The sequence below is a fragment of the Poecilia mexicana genome, unplaced genomic scaffold (genome assembly GCF_051168715.1).
Source record: "Poecilia mexicana isolate PSO_F unplaced genomic scaffold, ASM5116871v1 scaffold_7, whole genome shotgun sequence".
Lineage (NCBI taxonomy): Eukaryota > Metazoa > Chordata > Actinopteri > Cyprinodontiformes > Poeciliidae > Poecilia > Poecilia mexicana.
The window spans coordinates 10,938,537-10,951,294 of record NW_028263376.1 but is presented as its reverse complement, the minus strand read 5'-3'; the positions used below and the strand labels follow the sequence as shown (position 1 = coordinate 10,951,294).

General features: G+C 39.5%; 1 protein-coding gene across 1 annotated transcript in view; it reads right to left on the bottom strand.

Moving 5' to 3' along the window:
- The window catches only part of bsna (bassoon presynaptic cytomatrix protein a), a 79,543-nt gene extending 69,521 nt beyond the window's left edge, over nucleotides 1–10,022 (bottom strand). Inside the window, exon 1 of the mRNA XM_088007506.1 lies at nucleotides 9,324–10,022. Within this exon, the coding sequence (XP_087863632.1) occupies nucleotides 9,324–10,010 (687 nt within the window). The 5' untranslated portion in view covers nucleotides 10,011–10,022. The remainder of the gene's footprint in view (nucleotides 1–9,323) is intronic.
- Between the last annotated feature and the right edge of the window lie 2,736 nt (nucleotides 10,023–12,758).

The following is a 12,758-nucleotide window of genomic DNA, read 5'->3' as shown; positions in this document are numbered from 1 at the left end:
ACAGTGTGTGTTCTCTTGTGGCTCTGATGCTGCTGTTGCTAACACAGTAGCTCCCGTGTCCAGAGTGCTTTCCACATGGAAACACAGAAGGCGTCTCACCAGCTCAGCTTACACCGTCTCAAACGTGCACAGACACTGACCTGGTATCTATAGCAACCACTTACATTCACCTGTCAAATTGAAGACAGATTGTAAGACCTCAAGTTGTGTCTCATGAAGAAAAAGAACGAAGATTGGAGTAAAAATAGGAGTAGAAATTTAAATAACACTGCAGAGTTTCAGTGCATCTAATTGGACAGAATAGAGCATTTTCAAAAGATGGGGTTAGGCAAGTTTGTCCCAGTGGGTCGACTCACTGTCAGAAATAAAATCTGGTAAAGGTTCTGGAAAACAGTTACTTCAATATCTAAAGCGGGCATTAATGAGCCTGTCAGTTTATGCTAGTATTTGACAAATCCCAGAATAATAAGCAAAAATGTTTTCTCACAAGTACTTTCCTTTAATTTACAAGTTTACGTAAAGTAAGATGAACATGCGTTTAAACACGTGAAGAAAACTCAGATGATTTCATGGCTTTGTAAGCTTCTGATAGGTTACTTCACAACATTTGCGGTGAACAGAGGCACATCTGAAGACTGATTTTGGGAAAGCACCTCAAACACACAGAGTCCTTCTATGAAATCACTTGTTTAAAAAAAAAAAAAAACAAAGCAAAGATTTTAAAAAGAGATCCTAATTCATCTTTTGGTAAATCTTAAAAATATCTAAACGGTGCCATGTTCATCCTGTGGAGAATCATGAGGCTAAATAAGAGTCAGTGAGTTGAAGTCATAAGATCCATGTATTAATACCAAAATACAGCTGGTCCATTATGACCTGCTACCTCTAAGAGCATCAAACAAAAGTTTTCCATTCCCTTTGTCTCTCTGAGGTACGCCCCAAAGAGGGCGTTACCTATTGTCTCATCCCTTACCCTAGCTCTCATTTGCATTTCCTAACATGTAATTTCCTTTAGGTTTAGCTTAGCAACTAGCTAAAAGAGATAGAAGGAAAACCCAGAATTAATTATTCTGAATAATCCATTCAAACATTCTTGTCCAAGCACAACCAGCATCATAGTATTCAGTATTCTCCATCTCAGAGACAAGGGAAGTTTTGGTCCAAATGTGTGAATCACCCTCTCAATAAAAGTATCAGACCTCCTGAAGATGCTGGTAGGTGTGTGTCACTATCCAGACTGAAATTAATTATGTACTGATATGAACCTAAAGGCCATTGAAGAAGCTATTACTCCACAGCAATACAAAAAAAAAAAAAAAAACAACTTGCAGCCAGCAAATGCATACAGAGACTTTTATCTGTGGAAACGTTATTTGGTCTAATAGCAGTCAAATATGTGCCATCTATAATGTAATTCTTACAATCTGAAGCGTTTCTGGGATGGCCGCCTCATTTTGTGCAGTTTGTGTGCGTTTTGCTTTAGAAGGGACTGTTGCACTTCACATAGTGGATGACATCATGAAGGAAAAAATATTCTAAATATGTTGAAGGAATGAACAGTGACCCAAAGGACACTGTCAAACAATTACAAGATGGTTTTAGAAAATTAAGTGAATATTTGAGTGTTGCCAACAAAACGTCCTGCTAAAAAAAAAATGTAGTTATTCTACCTACAAATTAAACCTTAGTAGGTACAAAGGCCTATACAACTTTCTCAGTTACAACAGCTCTGTCAGAAGCAATGGGCCACATTTTCAGCAAACTATTGTGAAAAGCAGATGTTATACCCTGGTCATAACATCTGACCAGGGTAATACAGTTTAACATGCAATTCTACTATAAATGAAGTGTAGGCAAATCTCAATTGTAAAAATAAATATTTCACTTATTATTCTGGGATTAACAAGAAGTCATCCTGAATGACCCAAGACAGTTCAAGTTGAAGGTCTTTTAGTTTCAAGGGGGGGAAAAAATCCTGCATCTTTTTATGCAATGATTGTCAATAACTGATTTTAACACTAAACAAACCAGCGGTGGCTCTCTGAGGCGTTACAGTAACAAGAACACAAGAGCGCACTAAACTGTCGAGACAGAAAATAAACATTGGGTAGTACAAGCCTTTAAAGGTTTTATTTTCAGACATAAAGGCCTGAAATACCCAAATCTACCATGTAAGCTTTCCCTTCTTCCAATAGATTGGTTTTAATGTGGTCTCTCAGGACTCCCACCCCCATCATGTGACATCTTTTATTACTTCCCTTTTCCTGTTGTCTACATCTGTCAGCAGTTGAAGAGATGTGGAACCCTAATGCAAACAGGAGTGGCAAAATGTTTGATAAAAACAGTAAAAGCTCAAATCTCACTTAAAAGGAGAGCCAGGGCATCAGAGCACAAGAAACATCAGCAAGGGCCGAAGAACACGTGAACACGGTGACAACAAGAGCATCGAGCAGAGGGAATGAGAGATAACATGCATGCAGGGAGGAGTGATTAGTGGAACAGTGGACAGGTGAGTATAATTAACTGGTTGTGCTGCAGCTGAAGGGGCAGATGAATTGAGGTGTGGATGGAAGTGACAGAGAAACAGTGGTAACATTAAAAAGGAAAACAGGTGAAGCAATTGAGACAAATGGACGTAGGGAACTATAAAGAAACACAGTTCTGCTCTCCTTTTGTGTGTCTTAACACAACTGAACAGTGAGCCTAACGCCAGTCGAAGGAGTATTTGAGTCAGGATGTTCCCTGATTAGGTCCACTGATGGACAACGTACACGTCTTAATGTAGAAAAGAGCTGCAGAACAGAGATAGAACAGCTAACAGCTTTGCATCGTCAGCAAAGGCTAAAAACACAGAGAATTTGAACATCTCGCCCGTTTGTCGGTAAACCAATATGGACCCACAAAAACCAATAATACATTTCTACTCCTAAATAAAATGTACAGATTGTCACGTCGACGACATCTGCAGATGGCAGTGGATGAACGTCCTCACATATGGCTTACTGAGAGCTAAACAAGATGGCTGACTTCTTGTTACATGCTCAAACTCAGACCTGCTAAATAAAAAAACCTTCACACATTAATCTAATTGGCAAAAAACACTTATATTACACAGATTTGAGGGTAGAACTCTGCAGAGTAAAAAGACTCCTTTTATGAGCTATTGTAGGTTTTTAAATCAAAAAATGTCTGCTGGTTGGTACAGGAATGTGGCGATGTGTCAGTCTACTCTCAGACATATGCTTAACTCGCAAAAATAAACAAAAAACTAAACAGAAGTAGAAAAGGAAGAGAGGAAAACACTAATCAGGAAGATACTAATGTAAGAGACAAAAAGGTCTTAGGAGAATTATAAGAAGGAGGAGACATCATGAGATATGGACAAATTATATGAAGAAAAAAGAGGTGGAAAGGAAGAACATCCATGTATCCACGTAGGGTAGAGATGGCTGCTCCGTCTCTAGAGCTAAGAAACATCTTTTGTCTGCAAGTTGGTTTGGAGAGCAGAAAATTGCTCTACCTGCATTTCAGTGAGGTTGAGAGGTGTTATTATTTTCATGATTGCTTTCGCCACTCGAGATAAAACTTTATTGTACGTCTGGAGTTGGGCCTTCACTTTAGGTCTGACAACGCACTGAGACTTTAAATTATTTGAGGCTCTTCGTCCACTGAACGATTTTATCTCAGCTACAGAGGAGGACGGTTAATTATTTGGAAGCTTTCGGAGGCATTTGTCAAAGAGGGTGGCAATAACAACTTCCTATATTAACAACAACTCTTGATATTTCTAGTTAGTTTCATTTTGAGGTTCGCTGCTCCAGTTTGCTTGCTTCGTATTAACAGACTTTACTGTGAGATACTGCATGTCTTTATTACAGAAGACAACAACCATTCTTATTATTATCTGAGGCTGCAACGTTGACTGAAATGTAATTATTACCTTCCAGTTGCACGGATGTAAATGCAACCTCTCATTTAGGAAACCAAGGTCACGCAGAGAAAATGGTCTCCATCAGCAACCTCTTACATTCACGTTGATGATACTAACATTATGATGATAAACATATCACTAGTGAGAAATTTAAGAGGTAATTATAATAGTAATAGTGTCATTTCTGTGTTATTATAATTACGATGCTCAGGGACAGGACCGCAATCAGCAGTACAGCCACAACTTGCACCCAAAATAAATGACTTCAACAGAAGATTAAAACATGCTTTTTAATTGCCCTCATGGTTTACCTGGTGGTAAAATCAAGGAAGTGGCAGGGGGAGGGGCCGGAGTTGAAGAGCGCTCTAAAAAGGTCAGGTCTGCTCTGATTGGTCAGCGACGGTCCCCCTGATCCTTGCACATTACGAATTAGCGCCACAAAAATGGAAGTTTTTAATTTATGCTAAATTTTCATTTGCCTGAGGATAAAAAGATTTATTAGGATGGTCTTTCCAGGAAGTTAAAGACGACCCAATATATTTTAGAATGTCTACAGGCTATAATGGGATTAAGACTTATTCTCTTCTCCATAGACTTTAGTTTAAAAATAGAAAGTACATTATTTAATGAAGGAATCAATCTGCTGTGCATGTTTGCAGACCTTTTGTTGCAGAAAGATTGTGAGTAATAAAACAAAAGCAACCTACAGACAAAAAAAAGAAACATCTATTCACCAGCAAATGTTGAATTATTAAGTTCCTGTTTGCTGGTGAATCTACATACCTGTGATGCACTGAAATCCCAAAAGTGATTAAATGGCATGGAGATTTTACCTACTGGATTAGCGGATTGTGCTTAGGTTTTAAAGACATAGTAAATAAGTGTTTTTATAGTTTCTCAAAAACGGAGCTCCAGTGGGACACTACAATCATATTCAATAAATTTGGACATGCGTTCCGATGAGGCTCGATTGTCAGATTAAAAAGTGTCTTTTGAGCAACGATTGAGCAACACATTAAACGTCATTCAGGCTATAATTCTGTTATTAAAAATGCTTTTTTAATTGGTCTTACATGATATTCTAATTTTAAATATTTTTAATAACTCTAAGCAGAAGATCGTCATAACAGACAAAAAGGCTTCCAAACATTTATCTGTGCGTAATTCATCAACAATATGCTTTAGTGATAACACTTCTGAAATAAAGTGACTTTTCAATAATATTGAATGGGTCTGTTTTTATTAACTGCAGCTGTCCAAAAGTACTGCTCAATTTATTTAAAAATATATGATTTTTTAATATGCAATATTTAAAACTGAGCTCCGAAGATAAGATGGGGTGTTCAACAGAATATTCATTTATTTCACATTGATGAGCTTTATATATATTTTTTTTTTGGCAACATTTTTTTCTCAGTTGTGGACACACTTTGCACCATTTCACTAAACCTCTTGTATGAAGCTGAAATAAAAAGTGCATAAAGTTAAAAAGTGTTAGCAGTGGATCATTAAAACATATGAAACCTGCAGCAAAAAGCTGTCACTCGTACGTCTTCTTGCGACTGCTCACAGTAGGAAATGTTTTCCCAGCACACAGTCAAGTAGCAAAAATAATTACATTTGTTTTAAATAATGACCCTCATATGCCTCTCCAGCTTTGAACGACTCTTTATGGACGATATGTGCATAACTGGTGCATTAATCAGTCTGAACTCCATGAACTCACGTCGCCTTGAACCTCCAGGAAATTCTAGGAAACGGCAAATATTCTCTCTTCTGAGTTCATTTTGAAGTGTTCATGGTTTCCTTGTCTGTTGTAAAATAATACCAAACAACATGTCAGTGGGAGCTTTCAGACTCAAGCTCTGCAAATTTAGTTGTTTTGCAGACTAAAAACAAGAACAAAAAAAATCCCCTCGATTTTGTTTTTCTACTGGTGTTTCTACAAGTCATTTTTCACTTGACTTTGTGCTGCTGTGTTTATAAGCCCACTTTCTAGAATGAGGAACAAGAGGAAATAACCAAGGAAAAACCAGCGGCACATGAACATGTAATTCATACGCTGTTTCTGCTTTCAGACAAAAATAAGAGCAAGCGGACGAGGATATGATTGCCGTGATGCCTTCCGACAGATTTCTGTGGTTCAGCATGTTAATGATGAGCATGATAAATGTTGCACCTTTTCATCTGGTTGATTGTAATTTGAATCATTAGTTAGCGTAAGAACGGCTCCTGTGTTTGCTGAATGTCTGCCAAGTTTTAATGATTCGCCCAACAGGAAGTAGAGAAGAGTGAGGTGGAGGAAATCATTCATTCATTTTCTGGTCTGTCTGCAGCGTCGTCTGTCGTCAAACAGTCTGTTTAAATAACAAATCATTTTATCTTAAAATCAGACTTCTGCTTCTGGCAGCATGTCAGCTAAAATGCACCATTTTTAACCGAAATATTTCCCAAACAAGATATATAATTTTGCATTTGAATGCTGCTCCCCTGATTTTTATTTTATTTTATTTTATTTATGATTAACCATGTGGTGCTTAAATAACTATGGTAAAGCACAAACTGTGTGTTGTGTGTGTGTGCTGCTAATTGTTCAATACAAGCAGCCTAAAACACTCACTCTTAAAAATGTGTGTGTGTGACAGAAGAACGGTGGCGTGATCGGAGAGGTGGGGAGAGAAAAGCACAGTTTGCAGATTTCACCCAAAACCTAATTAATCAAAAGCACATAGACAGAGCAGCTCTTTGTGCCTGCTGGCTCTAAAATTAGCAGACAGTCTGCTGAACGACAAACGGGATGCTGGGAGGAAGACGTGCTGCCAAAAGGTGTAGCTGAGACACAAAACGTGGAAAACACCACGTTGGGCACAACAGTGCTATTAATAGCCATGAATAATTTTTTTACCTTTATCATAATTATACCAGAAGCCACATATTTATTCACGACATGAAGAAATTATGTAATTTTTTTTTTTTTTGATCCTGAGTGACAATATGAAACTAAACTTGTGTCGTTTTAGGTCATTTAGAATTGGCAAAAATTATTTCTATTAGCTAAATCCTAGAAAAAAAACATATTTTTGTATAAAAACAATAAAAAATATGTTTCATAACGTTGGAAAAACTGTTTTTACTTAAATGATATTAAAATAGCATGTCAAGCATCTTTTATATGTTTTCTTAATTATCAAGACAAAGTCTGACTTATGTTAAAGCGTTCAAACCCGTCTGTAGCTGCTGACCATCTTTTTACGTTTCACAGGTATTTTTTGACATTTTTCACGTCTAAAATTGTATTATCTCTCTGTTAAAAATACATTTTTGTAATCTGTTCTTGACTTTCTTGAGATTATGTGTTGTTTTTGAGATCTGTTAGCCAGTTTAACTCAACTGGATCTTCAGTTTCTATTTATGTCATGTCTTGAATCTACAGGTCAGATGTTGTTTGTAAAATTTAACAAAAACACGAGCAGGTTGCTTTAGCTGTTGTAATTTTACATGATGTTCTGATGACTGTAAGCAATAAAATCTCACAAAAGCAACAGGTGAAAATAGACTCAGTCCTACTACAGACAGCCTTTTGCCTCAAAGTTTTCTACAGTTTTGAAAAGCTGAACACTAGAGACCCTTTGAGATTTAATGTTATCAGAATATGGTGATAACGTGCAACCCACTTCCAAAGGATTCAACGCTCTGTATGCACACATAAACCTTCGGAGTAATGCTTTTTTAGCCACTTTCCCAGCTGTTCTTTTTCAAGGTTTGAATAACTTTTAGAAAATGACTTGCAAATCATGGCATGTGGGTGTTTCAGTGTCCCTCATCCATATTCATCGGTTCTGCTGCAACATCCATGGTTTATCCTCCTAAATTGCTAAACTGACATCTTCAGCTCGCAATACACCTGCAGCTTGAAATAAAATGCTTGTTACTTTAGAACTTCAGGAAGGAAAAGCCTGCCTAAAGTGAACAGAAATAGAGATTAATGAGGTCCCAAAATGTAAAATGACCTTTTTTTTTTTTTTTTTTCAAAGAAAATGTTTCCTTTTAGGGATATGTAGTCACACACAAAAAAAACCTTCAGCAACAATTAGGAATGCATTTTTAATGTTGCTTCAATCTGTATTTTAAGCTAAATGCTCATATTCTTTTTTTTTTTTTTTGAAGAACGGTAAACACCAGCGATCTAATAAATGAATCTTAAACATTCATATTTTTTTACAAATCTTTAGATTACCACAGTTGACAAAGGTCACTTAATATCATAAAACTAAAGTGTCAAACATTGTAACTGTCTGGAAATTCTAATGTTGATCCTGAAGTCCATAATTCTGCACCTCAGTTAGGTATTTGTTGTTCCTTTTCAGATTTATTTGTTTAATCTGGAATGAAATACATCAAACAGTGTAAAAAAAAAAAATGTAAATGCTTTTCCCAGCCTTTTTGCCAGTGAGCGTTGCATTATGAATATTGAGAGAAGAGGCAATGTCACACTGTGTGAGAGAAATTTCACCGGAAAAGAGGATTTTCCAAATATTTTAAAACAAAGACAGATACTGACATTCTGAAATCACTGTAGCATCTCATATAAGCAATTAGAGAATTTACAGTTAGCATATCCAAGTTGCCAGTTGCCAAGGAGAGATTTCCAATAGCCAATCGCCCACATGTGAACGCCACAACATGCTTGTTCTTTGTCTTTGTTTATTTGCAATGGCCACCGTTAAGTAAAAGCCACAAAAAAATTTTGACCTTTGAATTTTGTCTTTGCATAAAATCATTGCTCTGTCAGAATTTCCTATTTTTCAAATTAAAAAAAAAATCAGTTACTACATTCTTACTACTTCCCTTTTTAATTGAATTTACTTTTTTTTTTGTTCACGTTTGAAAGCAGAGTACTGCAGTGTTTTTATGCCCACACACTATCATAACCTGTATCTCTCGCCTTGGCACGTTAATGGTGAATCTGACAAAGTTTTAGCATGCAATTAGTGCCACTTGCTGAGGCCTTGCACTGGCAGTCCATCACAAATGCACACAAAGAGGCTTTCATCCTTTCCTTTTTTTTTTTTTTTTTTTTTTTTTACACTTTACTGATTCATTCAGTTCATTCACTTACTTCAATTAAGGCTCATTAGAGTAAAAAATAGATTGCTGGCACAGCGAACAAAGTCGGCAAACCAAAGCAGTGTTTATCTAGCCTGCCTCATGTTAACATTTCTCAATCATCGATTGTTTTTATCTTTTGCTTAACGGGTTAATAATAAATATCTGCTCAGGTTTGCTTAGTAGATTCAGTTTTGTCATAAATGATCATAAAATGGGACAGGGTTCATCTGCACTCACAGATGAACCCTGTCCCACATGCATATCCTTGTCTACTGTGACCTACCTCAGTGAGGTGGGGGTTGGGGTTGAATCCGCACTGGTTGCACACGGTGGCCTTGCATTGGGTGCAGGTGTTGTAGTTGGGCACTGCCGGTGGATTGGACAGCTCTGTGGTGGTGCACACTGGGCACAGTTTGCTGCTTGGCATGGGTGCAATCTGCGGCAGGGAGTAGGGCGAGGTGGGAGTCACGCCGCGGTCAGGAGACACCGACGGAGACCGGCCAGTCCGAGAACCACCTGAGCCACTGAAGTCGACTTGGAGGTTTCGCCGGGAGGCATGCTGACCGGGACTTTGGCCACCGTGGCCTGCCATGCTGGAGCCAGTTGCAGTGTGACCCACCCCATGGCCGGATCCTGAGACCTGCCCCATGCCCAACCCTTGGCTGGACTGCATGTGTCGAGGGGAGGTTGGACTGTCATGAGCAGCCAGACGATACGGCTCTCCAGCTCTGGACCCTATTCCTCCACCACTGCCCATTCCCCCCATACCTCCTCCGCCCATTCCTCCCATCCCACTCCCTATTCCTGCTCCCATACCTCCTCCCATCCCCCCCATACCTCCTCCTACCATGCCTGCTCCCATTCCTCCCATTCCTCCTCCCATCCCACTCATCCCCCCACCTCCCATTCCTCCTCCCATACCTCCTCCCATTCCACCCATCCCTCCTCCGCCATGTCCACCTTGTTGCATTCCTGGCTTTGGACTACCCATCGGGCCCGTTGGACCTCTGAAAGAGACAAAGCAAAAGAGAATTCATGCTCAAAAGATAGCCTTGAAATCTGGTCAATTCTCTGAAGTCACATCTAATTATGTTGCAGCGCCTTTCAAAAGTATTTACACCCTTATGTTTTCTTACACCTGACACTTTACATCTACAAATCTCAAAAGTATTTAGTAGTTATCTGGTAATGAAAAAATAATATATTTTCCCCAGCAATAACAAGATTTAAAGCAGAGGTCTCATTCTCGCAGCCTGCAGGACGATGTCTCGTGTCCCCCACCGTGATATGAAAGTATAATATTAGTGCGGCCCACAGGATGAGCAGACCTCTGAATGAAGCCCTGCACGCCGTTCCTCGTCATGGCTGACATTCGGTGCTAGGCTAAGCTACACTGACTTCATGCACACTACGGATGATGGAACAGTCCGGTACCAGTTGCCCTTCCCTGCAGTCACCATTTCGGTACTTTCTACCATTAACAAATGCTACGATCAAACACAGAGAAAGGCGACTGCTACCGGGCTGCTCGTCATCCGCCGCGCTGTTGTGACAAGTAGAAACAGTAACGACGTCACGCGTCGAGACGTTCTCCATACGTTGCTAGCTGGCTAAAGACTTCTATAAAGCGTAGAACAAGAGCAACGCCAAGTGGATTAAACTTAGGGTGCGTTCACACTGCGGAATAAAGTGACCCAATTCCGATTTTTTTAATTTTTATTTTTTGACGTAATGCGACCTGTATCTGATCTTTTCATGGCAGTCTGAACAGCACAGATCGGATTCTTTTCGAATGCGACCCACATCCGATACGTATCCGATTCAAATGCGACCTAACATCCAGGCCGCATTCATCCGAACTGAACGTCACTGATACTCAATAAATTCTGCGTCCTGATACGCGCAAGTGGGAAGAAAAACAACTATGACGGACTATACTGAGGATTAAGTTGTTAATATGCTGCTCTGGTTGGACAGCAACTTCAAATATGTAAGCTAAGCTCCACTGTTAGCCTCCATGTTTACTTCCGCAAACGCTGAGCACTGGTTGGCAGAACACTGAGAACGGTGACGCTATTGCGCCCTCTACTGTGCTTGCGGGACACTTTCAGGTCATTTGCCCGTTCAGACTGCAGAATGCATACAGGTCGCATATGTGTGGCAGTGTGAACGGCCCGGCAAATAAAATCCAATTTGACAAAAAAATCGGAATTGGGTCACTTCAGGCTGCATTGTGAACGCACTCTAAATTGTCACACCCTCATTATGTCTTTGTCAAAGCCAAAGCCTGCAGTTCATCTATTGGAGAAATAATTAAATGTTGATGACATTTGAGGATATTTTTTAAATCTTTTTTGTGGAATCCTTTATGCGGCCCAGCCTCACCCAGACTCTGCCTCCAGCAGCCCCCGGGTAAATTGAGTTTGAGACCCCTGATTTAAAGCATCGACCAATATTGCAACTCTGTCCCTGTAAAATGTCCGGGGTTTGTTTTTCCCATTTCTGACTCTACAATTTTTATTTCCTAACTCTTTACTTTCTTTTCTCTTGGCACTAATACTGGCCTTGTTCAACTGCTTTTCGTTTCTTTGGCGTAATCTTTTTCTCTCCTGACATTTTCATTTCCACTCCTAAAAGAAGAGTGAACATTTACTGACCCTTTTTTCTCACAACACTTCTTTCACGAAAAAGTCACGCTTACAAGGACTAACGTACATTTATAAGAACACGAGGCAATGAATATGCATTTGTAAATCTGGATTATTAATCATTTAAATGTAAAAATTTACCTTTTATTTTTATTTTTTTAGTTGTATTAAAAACATTTACCTGACTGATGCTTTAAAGTATTTCAAAGTTCAAACTGCCGGTTAAACTAATCTATTAAAGAAACAGTAAAACAGTCAAATGAAACAAAAAAAAACAAACAAAACTGTTTTCTTGTTTGACACAAAACTGCTTCCATAGGAAACTGGTTTAACTGGGATTTTCCAGGTCTTTCTCCTCCAAGATGGATAAGTTCCTTATTCCACTGCTGTACTTGCAGCAGAACAAGTCTATTTAGGTTATTGGTGTGCCCAAACCAAACATCTATTTTCTCCTCCTCTCCCGTTCCTCCTCTGCCTGCATTTCTTCCCACTCAGGGCTGTTGACAGAATTGCTTTTGTACGGCCCATTTATTTCCATCTGCCTCTTCCCCTCCCTCCTTCCTCTCCTCCTCACCTCCCATTATTTTCCTGTCCTTTTCTCCTCTTCTCTCCCGTCACACCAGCGTGAATATTCACCCTGTGTCTAAGTTGCACGCACATACAGTAAAAAATTGTTTAGCTCACCCAAAAGGAAAATTATATTTCTACTTCATGAAGAGAAAAAAATAAAAGAACTGCTTCTCAGAAGGCTGCACGGTGGCGCAGTTGGTAGAGCTGTCGCCTTGCAGCAAGAAGGTTCTGGGTTCGATTCCCGGCCCCGGTCTTTCTGCATGGAGTTTGCATGTTCTCCCTGTGCATGCGTGGGTTTTCTCCGGGTTCTCCGGTTTCCTCCCACAGTCCAAAAACATGACTGTCAGGTTAATTGGCCTTTCCAAAGTGCCCCTAGGTGTGAGTGTGTGTGTGCATGGTTGTGTGTCTCTGTGTTGCCCTGCGACAGACTGGCGACCTGTCCAGGGTGTACCCCGCCTCTCGCCCAGAACGTGAGCTGGAGATAGGCACCAGCACCCCTC